Source organism: Heteronotia binoei, chromosome 17 (assembly GCF_032191835.1).
Source record: "Heteronotia binoei isolate CCM8104 ecotype False Entrance Well chromosome 17, APGP_CSIRO_Hbin_v1, whole genome shotgun sequence".
Classification (NCBI taxonomy): domain Eukaryota; kingdom Metazoa; phylum Chordata; class Lepidosauria; order Squamata; family Gekkonidae; genus Heteronotia; species Heteronotia binoei.
This window is the reverse complement of record NC_083239.1, coordinates 40,414,552-40,432,055: the sequence shown is the minus strand read 5'-3', so window position 1 is coordinate 40,432,055 and position 17,504 is coordinate 40,414,552. Positions and strand designations below refer to the sequence as shown.

The 17,504-nt window shown below is 47.5% G+C and overlaps 1 protein-coding gene across 1 annotated transcript in view; it reads right to left on the bottom strand.

The window, feature by feature from the left end:
* Positions 1-1,693: 1,693 nt before the first annotated feature.
* Positions 1,694-17,504, bottom strand: part of LOC132585838 (interferon-inducible GTPase 5-like) — a 50,189-nt gene continuing 34,378 nt past the window's right edge. The window contains exons 3-4 of the mRNA XM_060257714.1: positions 15,742-16,708; positions 1,694-2,885 (exon numbers count right to left, since the gene is read on the bottom strand). Of these exons, the coding sequence (XP_060113697.1) occupies positions 1,694-2,885; positions 15,742-16,708 (2,159 nt within the window). The remainder of the gene's footprint in view (positions 2,886-15,741; positions 16,709-17,504) is intronic.

Sequence of the window (17,504 nt, the reverse complement as noted above, 5' to 3'; positions counted from 1 at the left end):
AATAAGAATTTAAAGAAAATAGAAGAATATAAAATAAAACAAAAATTACCACTCCTGTACCATAAAACATGATGTTGTGAGCCGCCCTGAGTCCGCTTGCGGAGAGGGCGGGATATAAGTTGAACGTAATAAATAAATAAATAAATAAATAATAAAACAAAAGCAAGAACTAGGAGTAAAATAGCAAAGAGTCAGAAGAGAAGCATAGACATTTGAACGGAATTGAAAGGAGGAAGTTCTAGAGAGGTAACAATCAATACAAGGAAACCATTTAGCAAAAAAGTTAGAAAAATCAGATTGTTGCAAATTAGAAGGGATTTTTTCCATAATGAAGAATTCCCACACTTTGGAGAACCAGGTGGTCATCGTGGAGTCTTTGGAGGCTTTCCAGAAGGAAGCAATGGAGGCTTTAGCAGCAATTACCAAGCTAATAATTAGTTTTTGTCTCACTCTAGGAACAGCAAGAGAGCCCCCAAAATTAAGAAAGATGGCAGCAGGACTGAAAGGTGTCTGGTAGGAAGTGATAAGTTTGATGAAATGAAGAACATTGGTCCAAAATTTTACAAATGATGGGCATTCCCACCAAAAAAGGAGGCCCCAGGCCGCCTGCACAGCTGTGCCCCCCACCAAGAGCCACGGGAGTGCTGTCCACTGCCATGCCTCGATCTGAGGCTGTCTCCCCTTGCAGGGGAGGCAGCTTCAGAGTGACATCGCTGTCTTCTGAGCCCGGCTAGGAAGCCAGGCTTGGAGGAGATCACAAACTGGTGCGCAGTTCCGCCACTCTCAGCTTCCAGGGTCTGCAACTGCGGAAGCTGAGAACAGTGGCACAGTGGGAGAGGACACCTGAAGGTGCCCTGTAGGCAAGGTGATGCCCGAGGCGGCTGCCTATCTTGCTGACTCCCAAGCACCAGCCCTGCCACCGCCTCCCAAAGTAGCCTGTTCCACTGAGGAACCACTCTGTCAGGAAGTTCTTCCTAATGTTGAGCCAGAAACTCTTTTGATTTAATTTCAACCCACTGGTTCTGGTCTGACCATTTGGGGCAACAGAAAACAACCCCACACCATCCTCTTCATGGCAGCCCTTCAAGTACTCTCCAGTCCAAACATGCCCAGCTCCTTCAACCTTTCCTCATAGGATTTGGTCTCCGGACCCCTCACCACCTTCATCACCCTCCTCTGGGCATGTTCCAGCTTGTCTATATCCTTCTTAAATTGTGGTGCCCAAAGCTGAACACAATACTCTAGTTGAGGTCTAAGCAGAGCAAAGTGATACCATCGCTTCATGTGATCTGGACACTATACTTCTGTTGATACAGCCCAAAATCACATTCGCCTTTTTAGCTACCGCATCACATTGCTGACTCATGTTCAGTGTAGGGTCTACTAAGAATCTCAGATCCTTTCTGCACATGCTACTGCAGTGATAAGTCTCCCCCATCCTATAATTATGCATTGGATTATTCCTACCTCAATGCAGAACTTTTACATTTATCCCCGTTATAACTCATTTTATTTGTTTTAGCCCACTTTTCCACCCCATCAAAGATCCGTCAAGGTCAGATGGTGCAGCCGTGCTCAAGAGTTTAACTAGACTGGGTAGGGCTTAACGCGTGGGAGATCAGGAATAGTATTTGCTCTAAAAAAACTGATGTTTTCTTTGCAAGCCTCATGAGGATGAAGGTTAGCAGGATCTTTAGTTAGCAACTGTTGCCAGAACACTCTCAGCATCTTTCTCAGCATCTTCTAGGAAGTCCTTCAGCATGTAATAGGTGGCTGCAAAAGAAACCGCTCCACCAAGTAGAGAGCCTAAGATGGGTATGAAATGCGAAAGCTCTTCCATCGCTATTGCACAGCCACACAGCAGAAACTTGGCTGCGAGAGACCACACAAAATCCGAATTGATCTGGTTCCCCATCGGAGTCTTTTGGACAGCAGATTTCAGCACATCCACTGGCATACCAACCCGTTCCCCAAGATTATGGAGGGAGTCGTCATCCAAGCCAAAGGTCTTGCAAATCTCTTTCATCGCTGATACTAAGAGGGCAGTGTCGAAAGCAACAGAGAGACCGGGCAGAAAGATCGCCCCAACGCCGCAAGATTTCAGGGCTTTTTTCCAGATGAGGTCCTCCATGGCTTCCTTTTTCTGTTCCAGGTGTTCTCTTGAGAAAGCGGGCATCGCCTTAATCAGAAGAGATCTCTTGAGATCGTTCAGGTCATCTGCTAGGGTCTTATGCAGAGTAGGGAAATCGTACATATTCAAATGCCATCTGGATATTAGAAAAACCGTTGGACTGACTATTCCTTCTTTTATCAAATTGGAAAGGCAATATGTTCTTATCCGTTCCAAGGTTTGTGTCTCACTGAAGTTTGGCTTCCTTCTCTCATTATCCATCGCCTGATCCACTTTGGTGCGGACAAAGTAAAACCGTTTCTTCATCTTTTGAATCTCTGAGGCCAGCATCGCGTCATTCATGGTGAAGCGTTCTGACGCGACGATGATGAAGAAGTCATACCTGCTAAAATTGACCTTCTTTAGGTATTCTTTTGCCTTAAATTCACGTGTCCCAATTCCCGGTAGATCCCATAATGTAATCTCTGGGAATACAGGATGTGGATATTTCTCTGGCTCCATAGTTGTCTGTTCCACCCCCGTTTTAGCTGAACCTTCTTCGCCATCTGTCATATTCCGAAAGGCATTCAGAAGGGACGATTTACCAGCTCCCGAATTCCCTGTGACAGCAATATGAAGCGTTGTGTTTTCTAATAGTTTTAATTTTTTATCAGTTTCAGCTAACGCACTTCGGAGACTTTTGTTTTCCAAATTGGACCTCAGTTTAATAAAATCCTTTTCTATGAATTGTTTTCGAGTGGCATCCATAACTGGTCTTGGGGAAAATCAATTGATCTGAGGAAGAACAGAAAGTATGATGACTGTTACTTAAATTTTACAGGATGGACAAGCAACCTTTGTTTTTGACATTTCTTATTTACTTTTGTAAGGAAACTGATTTATTTACACCATTCTTCCATCAGCAAAAAACCTAGACTTGTACTGGATACATTTGGTTTTTCTTATGATGGAGGAGGAGATGTTGGAATTTTTAAAAATTGCAAGACTTTGATCCCCTGTAGCATAGGGCTGGTGAGTGGTAACCAGATACTGGACAGCGGGAGACACAGAGACAAGGCCTCAGAACTTGGAAGGGACGCTGGGAATCCTCACTCTCCCAGCAGGTAATTCCTTACAAAGGTCAGGTAGTGGCAATGGGTTACCTTAGAGAGAAAGAGAAAAGCCGCTCCAGGTGTTGGAAACCTCTTGTAGGGCAGGTAGGAGTCCAAGGTCCAATTCAAGAAATATCTGGGGTCTTTGGGGGTGGAGCAAGGAGATTTTGGGGGTGGAGCCAGGAGCAAGGTTGTGACAAGCATGACTGAACTCCAAAGGAAGTTCTGGTCATCACATTTAAAGGGACTGCACACCTTTTAAATGCCTTCCCTCCATTGAAAATAATGAAGGATAGGGGCACCTTATTTCGGGGCTCATAGAATTGGGCTCCCTGGTCCAATCTTTTTGAAACTTGGAAGGTGTTTTGAGAAAAGGTACTAGATGCTATGCTGAAAAAAATGGAGCCTCTATCTCAAAAAACAGGGAGGCCCCCAGAGCCCCAGATACCCCCAGATCAATTCTCCATTATACTCCCAGGCCAAAGCTCATGGTGAGTTAAAGCTCGTCAGGGAGGCTTGTTACAACAAGAAAATGTAGCTAGGTGCTTCACAACCACCTCTCTTTCCACGATAGGGCTTTTTTTTGTACCAGGAACTCCTTTGCATATTAGGCCACACACCCCTGATGTAGCCGATCCTCCAAGAGCTTACAGTAAGCCCTGTACTAAGTCCCCATAAGCTCTTAGAGGATTGGCTACATCGGGGGTGTGGCCTAATATGCAAATGAGTACCTGCTACAAAAAAAGCCCTGGTCCATGTCGACCAGCAACCCAGATGCCTGCATTGAGCACGGGATTGGACTAGATGGCCTGAATGACCTCTGCCAACTCTGTGACTCTCTGATTCTATGAACGCTTGCTGGGCACCAGGAAATGTGATGGCAGTCACCATGCTGGGATCCCTGCCTGGAATAAAGGTTGCCGTTTGCATGCTTGGAGAAGGCAAACCCCTCCCTTACTCCATAATTTGTAGAGCAGGAGAAAAAACGTGTGCGAGATTGCTGCAGGTTTAGGGGTGGGAAGATGATAAAACAGGGGTGCCAAACTCATTTGTCATGAGGGCCGGATCTGACATAAATGAGAGCTTGTTGGGCTGAGCCATGTCAGGCTGGGCAGCGTGCGTACCTATTTAAGATTAGGCAGCAGAAATATAAACTTTACAAAGGGCACAGACAAACACAAAGATTTTTTAAATGCTTAAAATATTAGCACTCATTGGTTTGAAAGGTGCTTTCTTTGTATCTTTCCCATGGGATCCAGGGACCTGGACAAAGGAAGCTCTGGCTCTTTCCTTCCTTCCTCAGGGGACCAGGAGGGGGAGGAGCATCAGACAATAGAAGGAAGAGAGGCTTGGCTCAGTAGCTCCGCTGTGGGATTGAGAGAGCCTGGCAAAGCAAGCTCTCCCTCCTTCCTACCGCCCCATGGGAGGAGCCTCAGCCAATGGAGAAAATAGAAGAAGAAGACATTGGATTTATATTCTCAGAGCAGCTCACAATCTCCTTTATCTTCCTCCCCCACAACAGACATTCTGTGAGGTGGATGGGGCTGAGAAGAGTCTCACAGCAACTGCCCTTTCAAGGACAACCTCTGCCAGAGCTATGGCTGACCCAAGGCCATTCCAGCAGCTGCAAGTGGAGGAGTGGGGAATCAAACCAGGTTCTCCCAGATAAGAGTCTGCACACTTAACCATTACACCAAACTGGCTCTGCAAAGAGGCTGTGTTCTGCAGCTCCTATGCAATTGAGCAAGCCTTGCAAAGCAGGCTGCTATGCAAAAGGAAGCAAGAAGAGAGGGAGAAGGAAGCAGATGACACCAAGTTGCTCAGGGGCCTGATAGGAGCCCTCCAAGGGCCTGATTCAACCCCCAGGCCACATGTTTGACGCTCCTGCTCTAGGAATTCCCTACTCTCTTTACCAAAGAGGTTGGGAGAGTTCCTAAAGCATCACCCAGAAGTGACACCACATCCACCTGAAACTCCACCTTCCCCAAGCCCTGACCCAAAAATCTCCCATTGTGTGCCAGCTCAAGGCTGGGAACCTTACAGAGAATGAATTTCGGTGAAAACAGGGCTATTCCTACATAAACCTGTCTACAATACACGTTTCCCCAACAACAGTCAGCAACCTGCTTTTCCTGCTTAGAGACAACTCATGCTATGTTTTCCTGACCATTACTTACTCACTCCCCAAAATAAACCCAAAACCTGCAGCAATTCAGGGGTGGAATTCTAGCAGGAGTTCTTTGCATATTAGGCCACACATCCTTGATGTAGCCAATCCTCCAAGATCTTACAAGGCTCTTTTTTGTAAGCTCTTGGAGGATTGGCTCCATCAGGGGTGTGTGGCCTAATATGCAAAGGAGCTCCTGCTAGAATTCCACCCCTGCAGCAATTACTTCTCTTCCCCTCAGTTCTCACTACGCTTATGAGAGATGGGGCTAAGAAACTGAAATACCGCCCCCCCCCCACCCAACTCCAATGCTGGCATTCCTCAAAAAGAAAGGAAAGGGTACCTCCTGAGATGTGACGGGGATGAGTGAAGATGGAAGTGTGTGTTCCTCTTGTGCAGTGAGCTGTAATTCCAGGGGATCCTCAGGTCCCGCCTAGAGGCTGGCATCCCACCCACCCCCGACTCAAATACGAAATGGTACCTCTGTTCAACTAACACCCTTCTTTCCCACCAACTTCCCAAGTGCAGGACTCCCCCTGTTGTTTTGGTGAAACAGCTGGAATATCGACACCAGACGCAGCTGCTGCTGACGCACAGCAAGGTCTGTAAAGAAATCTGCTATCGAGAGAGATTCGCTTACCGCTTGTGGCCGAGAATTGCTCGGAGAAGCTGGATGATTAGTAGCCGCCAGTTCTTTGGTGAAGCGTCTTCTCCTCCCCAGCTCCTTGGAGCTCCCTCTTTTATGTATTACCTGAGAAGGGGCTTCCGTGAAAGCGAAAGCAAGTTTCTTATTTTGAGAGTTGCCCTCAGCCCTCTGATATGCTTGACCCAGCAGTGCACCCAGATTTTTTACGAGATGTAACATGAGTTCTTTTCGTTTTCTAGGCACGGTTCCCAATACAAATATTTGTTGCTGTGGATAAGGTTGCAAACATGGAATAGGCTTTTGAGAAAGGCAACAGTAGTAAACAAGGGTCGTTTTCTAGAAAAATAGGTGGTGGAACTCATTAGCATAACTTATTAGCATATGGGGCCCCCCACCAGCCAAAAGCAACCCGATGCAAGAAAGGAGAGCCCCAGGCAAGTGAGGCCTGCTGGGGCTGGCTAAAGATCCAGCCAGCCCAAGCAAGCCCCATTTACCTGGGGCTCTCCTTGGCCGCCTCCCTCCACAGTCAAAAGGCCAGCAAGCCATCCACTACCCAAAATCACATAAGAAGTGGAGAAAGGGTGGCGTGGGCTTCTTCACGGGTTAATAAGGGCTGTTGGGGGCACGGCAAAGTTCCTGGAGGCTGGCTGGCTGGCTGCTCTCCTAATCCAGGGATTGTTATGCAGCTGCACCTACTATTCAGTGGAGAAGGTAGGTGGGGAGGAGGGGGGGCGTTAGAAAGGTTCAGGAGCTGGGCTCCTGTGAGCTCCTGCTGAATTCAAGACCTGGTAGTAAAGAAAACAAGGAAAGAGATTACAGTCCCCTTCTCTCCAAAACCCCATCTTCCCTGGCAGCCAGCGGCAAAAGGGGAAAGTAGTTCATGGCTTTCAAAGTCGGACCTGTTTCCTCAAGAGCGGGTGGATAGCAGTCCTGCCTGCCTGTGCAGCATAGAAAAGAGTGCAAAAGACAGGAACGAAGAGAGACCAAGTCCGACTGGAGAGATGTGGGAGTAAAGAGATCTAAAATCAAGGCCTCTGATGGGAGGGGCTGGGGGGAGATTCAGGAGGCCCAAGATATCCCCCAAAATTGCCCCCTTCCTGTATTCAGGGAATGCATTTTAAAAATTCTCATGCCATTCTGGCTGCAGCCACTGGGGGCTTCAGGAAGGCAGGGCACAGCAAAAACAGTCTCTGACTACAGGGTTTCGCCTTTCAGCAGCGTTTACTAGGATGCTGAGGGTAACTGGTGCTTCTCAGATCCTGCTAAATCCATCACCCAAAACAGCCCTGGAGCAAGGCTAGACCAATCAGGACAAGCTACAGCAATGTCAGGATGCAGCCTCCTAACAGGGTAGCTCTAGGAATTGCTAGAAACTCTATGGTGTTACCACAGAGGTGGTCTCCAGTTTGTTCTTCCCTTCAGTTCCACCCAGCTCCTGCACAGTCAGATCTTGCAAAGGGGTGGCCTGTTTAGTCTGAGGTAGCAAAATAAATTAAAAAAAATATTTAAAAAAAAAAATCCTGAGAGCCAGTTTGGTGTAGTGGTGAAGTGTATGGACTCTCATCTGGGAGAACTGGGTTTGATTCCCCACTCCTCCACATGCACCTGCTGGAATAGCCTTGGGTTAGCCATAGTTTTCACAGAGCTGTTCTTGAAAGGGCAGCTTCTGTCACAGCTCTCTCAGCCCCACCTACCTCACAGGGGGTCTGTTGGGGGGGGGGGGGAGGTAAAGGAGATTGTGACCACTCTGAGTCTCTGAGATTCAGAGTATAGGGTGGGATATAAATCCAATATTCTCCTTCTTCTCTGTTGTCTTTTTGAGCTCTGGAAATTCATGGAGATTTCTCTGCTATACATAACTAGACGTTCTTCAAAAAGGATGTTGCTGAGCTGGAAAAAGGGTAGAAGAGGGCAACCAAGATGATTAGGAGGTTGGAGCACCTTTCCTATGAGGAAAGACTAAAGAGTTTAGCTCTTCTCACTTTAGAAAGGAGACGACTGAGCAGTGCCAGATTAAACCCTGTGCAGGCCCCTAGGCAGTCAAAATCTTGGGGGCTTGGCCCCCTCGCAAATTATCTCAGAGTTGGAGTGCCCTTCCCACCACCCACAGCCCCGCTGCATCCTACAGGCACCTTCTCAAAAGACCCTTTGACAAAGCTGTGGGGGAGAAGTAGACGGAGGCAAACGTGGAGACGACGCTAGCAGCCACACTAGGCAAGTTGGGCGAAGAGTGGCTCAGTTGCTGGCTGCGCATGTAGGATGGGAGGGCTGCAAGCAGGGGGGGACTGGGGGGAGCTGACCCGGGGCCCCTAAAGGCATGGGGGCCCATAGGCCAGTGCCTACTTTGCCTAATGGTTAATCCAGCCCTGCAACTAAGGGGACATATGATAGAGGTTTTAAAAATCATTCATGGAGTGGAGTAGGGTTGCCAATCCCCAGCAGGGGATCTCCTGGTTTAGAGGTCACTTCAGGGATATCAGAATGCAGTGGAGGGAGGGGGGGGGTTGAATATTCACTGGGCATTCCATTATACAATCTAAAGACTTGTCCTCATAGACCAGAGGTGGGGAACCTCCGTCCCAAGAGCCGTATATGCCCCTCGAGGTCACTTGATGTGGCCCTCAGGGATTGCTGGATTGAACCAAGCCAGGAGGCAGCCTCCCTGGTGCCTGACTGCCCAGCGAGGATCATGGGGCCCAGCCGTGCTGTGCAGCAGCCTCCCCAGGGCCAGGCAGAGATCACAGGACCCAGAAGTACTGTGCGGAAGCCTCCCTGGGGCCTGGCTGGCTGGCCAGAATTGCTGCAGGGCCTGAAAAAGTTACTGTCACAGTTCAGTTTGCACATGATTATCCCAGATGGTGTGGCCTAATATGCTAATGAGTGTGTGAGCTAATATGCTAATATTAGGGGATGTGGTCTAATATGCTACTGAGTTCCTGCTGGGCTTTGATAATTTTTTATGGCCTGCAAATGATGTTATAAATATCCATATGGCCCTTGGCAGAAGAAAGGTTCCCCACCCCCGTCATAGACTATAAAGGAGAATCAATCTGTGGGTCTCTGGGGGGGCTGTTTTTTCTGATAGAGGCACCAAATTACCTGCATGCCATTTGGTGCCTCTTCTCAAAATATCCCCCCAAAAGATTGGACCAGGGGGTCCAATTCTATGAGTCTCAAAAGAAGGTGACCCCATCCTCTAATATTTCCAATGAAGGGAAGGCATTTAAAAGGAGCATGGCTCCTTTAAACGTGATGGCTAGAACTCCCTTCTGTGTTCAGTCATGCTTGTTACAATCTTAAAATGTGACACGATTCTGCCCATTCTTGTAACTACTCCAGGCCTTACACACCCTGGGAAATGCTGTGTGCCACTCTGGGGTCAGGCAGCAATTTTTCTCTAGGCCAGTTTTTTTTTTTTTTTTTGCATCTTCTGGGTGTGGGGCAGGTGTCATTGGGTGCTGGGAGCAATGTTCCCTCTAAGCTGCAGAGACTTGTGAGCAAAAATTCTACTTTGTTAGCTTCTGGCATTCAAGTTGTGAGCTACTGCATCAATTACTGTGCTCTGAGGTCATCTTTCCTGAGCTAAGACAAAAAGGGTGTGAGCTGGAGGAAGGGTTGCCAAGTCCCCAGCATCCTGCAGTGTGGGACTTGCGTGCGTGCGTGATGCAACGATGTCACCCAGAACTGACGTCATCGCTAGGCTTCCCAAGCCTCCCGCCCTGGCAGGAGAATACTGGATTTTCAGCCTCTTTTCCCGCTTTCCATAACTCTGGAAGCGGGGGGAGGAGGGGGGAATGGCACCAAGGAGCATTTGCGTCGTCCGGGGAGGAGGTGCTGAGCCTGGCAAGGGAATCTTGAGAAGGGAGGCTGGCTCGCCAGCGAGCGGGTGGAGGTGGCTGCCGAACGCAGGCGGGTCTTGACGGACTCCAATGCCCGATGCTTCTCCTCCTCCCTTCCCTTCCCACCCAGCCCCGTTGCAGCAGCCGTTCTTCCTTTTCGCAAGCTGCTTCCCGCGCCCAGTCAGCTGGCTAGGGGGGGGGGGGGAGGAGAGAAGCCCCGCCTGCAAAGGACCATGTGCCTTTGCACCTCCGGAGGCTTGATTGCAAGGCTCCACTTTGGGATGGTGTGACTGCTGCTGTAAAGAAGCTGGCAGCAACTCGTGAGTAGAAAGGCCAGTCCCTCGCTTCAGTTGCCAGAAAGGGGGGGGGAGGGAGGAGGAGAGGGAAACGTCTTCATTATTCCCTATGTGGAGATCAATTCTCATAGGGTATAATGGGGAATTAATCTGGAGGTTTGGGGGGCTCTGGGGGAGCTGTTTTTTGAGGTAGAGGCACCAAATTTTCAATATAGTATCTAGTGCCTCTCCCCAAAGTACCCTCCAAGTTTCAAAACGATTGGACCAGGGGGTCCAATTCTATGAGCCCCAAAAGAAGGTGCCCCTATTCTTTGTTATTTCCTATAGAAGGAAGACATTTTAAAAAGTGTGCTGTCCCTTTAAATGTGATGGCCAGAACTCTCTTGGAGTTCAGTTATGCTTGTCACACCCTTGTTCTTGGCTCCGCCCCAATGTCTCCTGGCTCCACCCCCAAAGTCTCCTGGCTCCACCCCCAAAGTCCCCAGATATTTCTTGAATTGGACTTGGCAACCCTAGTCATCGCTATGGCGATGCCGCATGGGGCTGCTCTAGGCATTTCCAGGAAAACTCTATGGTTTTCTCAGATGCTCTAGCCAAAGGAAATCCTGCGATAAAAAAAGCTTCCCAACCTGCTTCAGGCAACCCTATCCCCTCATCCACCTCCATTGGCCAGGGGGGACCTGGCAACATTGCACCAGACTCTCTGATTTCACCTCAGAGGCGGAGCGAGCGACACCGCTGCGCTGCTGCTGCCTCTTCTCCGCTTCACCGTAGCTGCTCCTCCGAGATGGGCTCAGGCTGAGCCCATCTCAGAGGAGCAGCTAAGGTGAAGCGGAGAAGAGGCGGCAGCAGCGCAGCGGCATCGCCCGCTCCTCTCCGCCTCTGAGGTAAAATCAGAGAAGGGGAGGGTGGAGGCAGGCCAGGAGCGTGGTGAGCCGCGAATCTGGGTCCTTCTAGAGCCCATACGCACGGCTTGCCACACTCCTGGGCTGCCTCCACCCTCCCCTTCTCTGATTTCACCTCAGAGGTGGAGCGGAGCGGGTGACACCGCTGCGCTGCCACATTTTCTCCGCTTCACCATAGCTGATCCTCCGAGATGGGCTCAGCCTGAGGTGAAATCAGAGAAGGGGAGGGTGGAGGGAAGGAAGGCGTTTAAAAAGTTGTGAGGTCCCTTTAATTGTGATGGCCAGAACTCCCTTTGGTGTTCAATTGTGCTTGTCACACCCTTGCTCCTGGCTCCACCCCCAAAGTCCCCAGATATTTCTGGAATTGGACTTGGCAATCCTACACCAGACTGTTGTTTGAGGACATATCTGGAATAAAATGTAATGCCAGGTACCAGAGATATAAACTGTGTAAAGGACATAGGATTGCCAAGTCCAATTCAAGAAATATCTGGGGACTTTGGGGGTGGAGCCATAAGCAAAGTTGTGGCAAGCACAATTGAACTCCAAAGGGAGTTCTGGCCATCACATTTAAAGGGGTGGCACACCTTTTAAATGCCTTCTCTACATTAGAAATAATGGATAGGGGCTCCTTCTTTCAGGGCTCATAGAATTGGACCCACAGGTCCAATCTTTTTGAAACCTGGAGAGCACTTTGGGAAAGTCGTCGGATGCTATGCTGAAAATTTGATGCCTCTACCTCAAAAATCAGCCCTTCCAGAGCTCCAGATACCCCCAGATCAATTCTCCATTATACCCTATGAGAATCGATCTTCATAGGCAATAATGAAGTGCCCAGCAGACATTTCCCTCACCCCACCCTGGTTTCTGATGACTCTGAAGCGGGGGATTGGCATCTCTATTCATGAGTTGCTGAACTTCCAACTTCTTCAAAGGAATACAGAGCAACCAAAGGTTCAAGTTTACCTTTCCGATGCAAACGACCACTGCAAAGATTATGCAACCAACAGAGGGTCTGGGAGCAGCCATGTTCTTCTGCCTACTCTACCTGCCCCCATTTAGCCTTAAAGACACAGACACACCATCCCAAGAGGAAGCCTTTCTCTTACATAACTTGATGTTAAACTACTTGCTAGGTTTCCTATCTTTTAATTTCTTTTTTATACATAATGTGCCTGTTATGTTCTTGTCCAATACGGTTTCCAGCTTGTTTATACATACTTATTTAGCTATAGTCAATGTTATTTACTGCACTGCAATGTTATTTCCAATGTTATTTACATCCTTGTTCCTTTGCAATCTTGTTTGTTTTTAGTATTGGAAAACTCCAATAAAATGTTAATTACCAAGAGGAAGTCTTTCGAAGCCTCCAGAGGTGGAAAGGCACGTGGTGGCTGTGGGGGTGGGGCTTCCCCTGCCAGTCAGCTGACTGGGAGCGGGAAGGAGCCTGGGAGCCTGAACCCCAGAGAGCACTGAGGTCAGCCGGGAAAAACCTGCTGACTGTCCCCGGACCGAGAGAGGTGAAGCTGCAAAGCACCCGTAACCGGGCCTTCTCCTCTGTAGCCCCGAGCCTATGGAACCAACTTCCAGAGGAAATGCGGGCCCTGCGGGACCTAGAACAGTTCCGCAGGGCCTGCAAGACCTTCCTCTTCAGACTGGCTTTCCCTGATCGAAATGGAAATTGCGAAGGAAACCGCCATCAGAAAAAGTAAACATAGCACTAGCACTTTTAAAATTAACTTAATTTTAAAGTTTAATCAGATTTTAAGTAAATGCTGATAATGTTTAATGTAGTTTTATTCACTTGTATAATTTAACTCCGAACCATGTTGTTAGCCGCCCTGAGCCTGCTCCGGCGGGGAGGGCGGGATACAAATAAAATTTGTTGTTGTTGTTGTTGTTGAAAGCAGGAGAACCCCCGCTGGGACCTGGGGATTGGCAAGCCTAAAAGGACAGGAGCTCTGAGTTAGTGTATCCTCACTACAAGGCCCCATTGGCTAGGAGGGGGATTCAAAGGAAAAGAGAGCCTGTTTGGTGTAGTGGTTAAGTGTGCGGACTCTTATCTGGGAGAACCAGGTATGATTCCCCACTCCTCCACTTGCACCTGCTGGAATGGCCTTGGGTCAGCCATAGCTCTGGCAGAGGTTGTCCTTGAAAGGGCAGCTGCTGTGAGAGCCCTATCCAGCCCCACCCACCTCACAGGATGTCTGTTGTGGGGGAGGAAGGTAAAGGAGATTGTGAGCCGCTCTGAGACTCTTCGGAGTGGAGGGCGGGATATAAATCCAATATCTTCATCTGGGTAGACTAGAAAGCCAGTGATGCAGCACTGGGCAGATGCTCCCACATTGCTGCAGACAAGGTTATTCAGCCATGCTGAAGTCACAATCAGAGTCGCGCCACCCAATCCCCACCCACTGGCCAACCTCCTGTTCCCTCTCATATACTGGTTGCTCGTGACACCAGCACATTCACAACTGTTAATCTGGTCACTTACAGCAAGAGACGTCTGCTATTTTCCTGGTGAGTACACAATTGCCAGCAAGAAGACACAGACTCCAAGGTCTTTCTGATATGAACCAAATGGTTTATTGGAAGGCCCTCTAGTACAATACACTACACAAGCAACCTGCATGATGCACAAATAAAAGGTAAGAGGCGTGGATAGCGAATGCCCAGAAAGATGTGAATATGGGGCACATACAGAGGCAGGGATTTCAGTACTTACTAAATTTTGTTTTATTGGAATTCTCTCTGTGTGCCTGTAAATTTGTACTCTATAGCATTTGCATGTTATTTAGTTGTGGGTTTTGTAATTTTCTAACGGTCTATGGCTAAACACAATAAATTGATTGATACATAGGCAATGCAGAGGCATAAGCAAATATGAGTCGACAGAGCAGTTCTAAACCAGTCCCCAACAGAGGACACACTGGGTAGAGGAAAGATGAATCATAAACTATCATGCATTGCAAATACTCTTGAAATGAAGGGTTACAAAGAGGTGAGCAAACTTTTAGCCACTCTAAATGTTAGTTGCCAACTTGCCACCCTACCACCCTCCTGCCCTTCTAGTTAACAGTTCCCTAGCAAAGCAAAGCAGTCTGAAAGCTGAAAGTCCAGGGACCCAGAAAAGTTGATAGGACAGAATCTTCGATTAGGCTTGTGGGTCTCCTGAGGATGGGAGGACAGGGTGGGGAAAGGCTATTGGAGGCCTCAAGACACAGCAAAGTGTCCTCCAGGCAGGTCAACCCTACAAAGTAAAGGCTGCTGCTTTCCTGCCTTCCTCCTGGATTTTCCCAACATTTCCATTGGTTAGGAGCAGGGCCTTTTTTTGTAACAGGAACTCCTTTGCATATTAGGCCACATACCCCAATGGAGCCAATCGTCCAAGAGCTTACAGGGCTCTTAGTACAGGACCTACTATAAGCTTCAGGAAGATTGGCTACATCAGGGGTGTGCGGCCTAATAGGCAAAGGAGTTCCTGCTACAAAAAAAAGCCCTGGTTAGGAGTGGTATGATGGAGACAAGGAGAGAATTGTGGGCTTATTTTATTCCTTTGTTTATGGCTAACTTGAGCAACCAAAGTTCTGGAAACCCCAATTCTCTGTCCTGTCTTCCAGCCATCCAGAACTTGGAGCCAGTTTGGTGTAGTGGTTAAGTGCATGGACTCTTATCTGGGAGAACCGGGTTTGATTCCCCACTCCTCCACTTGCACCTGCTGGAATGGCCTTGGGTCAGCCAGAGCTCTCATAGGAGTTGTCCTTGAAAGGGCAGCTGCTGTGAGAGTCCTCTCAGCCCCACCCACCTCACAGGGTGTCTGTTGTGGGGGAGGAAGATAAAGGAGATTGTAAGTCACTCTGAGTCTCTGAGTCAGAAAGAAGGGCAGGGTATAAATCTGTAATTCTTCTTTTTCTTGTCAGGATAACACTGGTCATCTCATCGGTGAGAGATGAAGGAACAAACCTCTGTCCGGGGGACCTTTTGCTTCTCATCAACCAGCAGTGCCTTGTGGAGATTTCAAACGAGTAATTTCAGTCTGAGGTCTATGGAAGAGCAGTCCCGGGAAGTATGATTCTGCTGGCAAACTGTTCAATGGTCTCTCTTATATATGGTATAACATCCTCGACCATCTGGCTACTTGGAATCATGGCTTCCGATGCAACAGAAGCCTATAGACTTCTTTGGCACTGCAGTCACTGTTTAGCTGTTTAATGTCACACACAAAAAATCAAATACAAGCAAAAAAAAAACAGCTATAGGAAGTGATTAAAACTTCTTCAGATTTTATCATCGTTAATGAGCTTTTAAAAAAAATCCTAAAAACATTACAACAGCAAAATCATGAAGCTTCAACCTTTGTGGGGTTTTTTCCCACAAACTAAATCTGCACTTTTCTGAATGACTGGATAAAGCCAGTTTTTGAGAGGGTCACATATAAAAAAACCCTGCTGTAATAGAATGTGATTTAGAACTTAATGAAAATTTACTTTCTTTAAAAGTTCCAGAGTACTTTCTGGCTCAGGTCAGATCTGGTAGCCCTTCTTAAGAGTTTAACAAGACTGGGGATGCCTTAACGAGAGAGAGATAAAAACTACTATTTGCTCTAAGAAACCTTTTTTTTTTTTTTTGCAAACGTCAAGGGGGTGAAAATTAGCCGGATCTTTACTCAAGAGCTTCTACCAGAACATTTTTGGCATCTTCCACGGCATCTTCCAGAAAGCTCTTCAGCACGTAATAAGTGGTAGCAAAAGAGGTAGCTCCACCAACTAGAGAGCCTAAAACCGGGATAAAACGTAACAACTCTTCTGCCACCATTGCAGAGGTGACAAGCAGGACCTTGGTTGCAAGAGACTTCACAAATTCCGAATTGATCTGGCTAGCCATGGGAGTCTTTCGGACAGCAGATTTCAACACGCCAACTGGTTTGCGAATCCGTTCTGCAAGATTACGGAGGGAATCTTCATCCAAGCCAAAAGTCACGCAGATCTCTTTCATCGCTGATACTAAGAGGTGAACGTCATAAGCAACAGAGAGACCAGGCACTAAGATTGCTCCAACGCCACAAGACTTAAGGGCTTTTTTCCAGATGAGGGCCTTCACAACTGCCTTTTTCTGCTCCAGGTGTTCGCTTGAGAAAGCAGGCATTGCCATAATCAGAAGAGGTCTCTTGAGATCATTCAGGTCTTCTGCTAGGGTCTGGTGCAGAATAGGGAAATCGTACTTATTCAAATCCCATCTGGATACTAGAAAAACCCTTGGATTGACGATTCCTTCTTTTGTCAAATTGGAACAGCAGTTTGTTCTTATCTTTTTCAAGGTTTGTGTCTCACTAAAGTTTGGCTTCTGTCCCTCGTTAGAAATATCCTGATCCACTTTGGTGCGAACGAAGTAAAACTGCTTATTCATCTTTTTAATTTCTAAGGCCAGCATGGCATCATTCACAGTGAAGCGTCCAGAGGAGACTATGATGAAGAAATCGTACGTGTTAAAATTTACCATCTTTAGGTATTCATTTGGTTTAAATTCAGGTGTGCCAATTCCTGGTAGATCCCACAATGTTATTTCTGGGAACTTAGGATACAGATATTTCTCTGGCTGCATCGTTGTCTGTTCCACCCCAGTTTCAGCTGCATCTTTATCGATATCTGTCACCATGTTCCGAAAGGCATTCACAAAGGATGATTTACCAGTTCCTGTATTCCCTGTGACAGCAATATGAAGCGTTGTGTTCTTTAATAGGTTTAATTCTTGCTCATTGTCAGCTAATGCATTTTGGGCACTGCTTTGTTCCCAAAAAGGCTTCAGCTCCGCAAAATCCTTTTCTATTAATTCTTTTGAGTTGGCAGCCATGATTGTCCTTCTGGACAGGTCAGATGATCTGAGTTAGAACAAAAAGTATGATGATTATTACTTCATGCTACAGGATGTACAAGCAACATTTGTTTTTGACATTTCATAGTTACTATTGTAGGCAAACTGATTTATTTGTACCATTCTTCCTTGGGCAAAAAACTTGTACTGGATACATTTGGTTTTGACGATGGAGGAGGGGATGTTGGAATTTTTTAAAATTGCAAGATTTGGGCTCCTTTTTCTGCAAGGCTGTCATGCCCCTGATGGGAGTAGGAGACTCCCAAGTGTCAGCTCCTGTTTTCTGCCGCAGTTTGTGATGCTGTCAGGAGAAAATAATTTTTTTTAAAATGGACATTGGGCCAATGGCATGGCTTCACTTCTGGGGAAAACCCTGGTAATAACATCAGTCCTTTTTAGTAATCTGTGAAACTCTCTGGTTTTACCATAGAGTTCTTAAAGATTCCTTGAGGGGCATTGTCATGGGTGGCAGAGACCGGGCAGGACCCTTGCTCAAGCTGGCATCTGAGCCTGCAGTCAGCCCCTCTAGCACTCCTGAGGTTGACAGCTTGCTGCCAG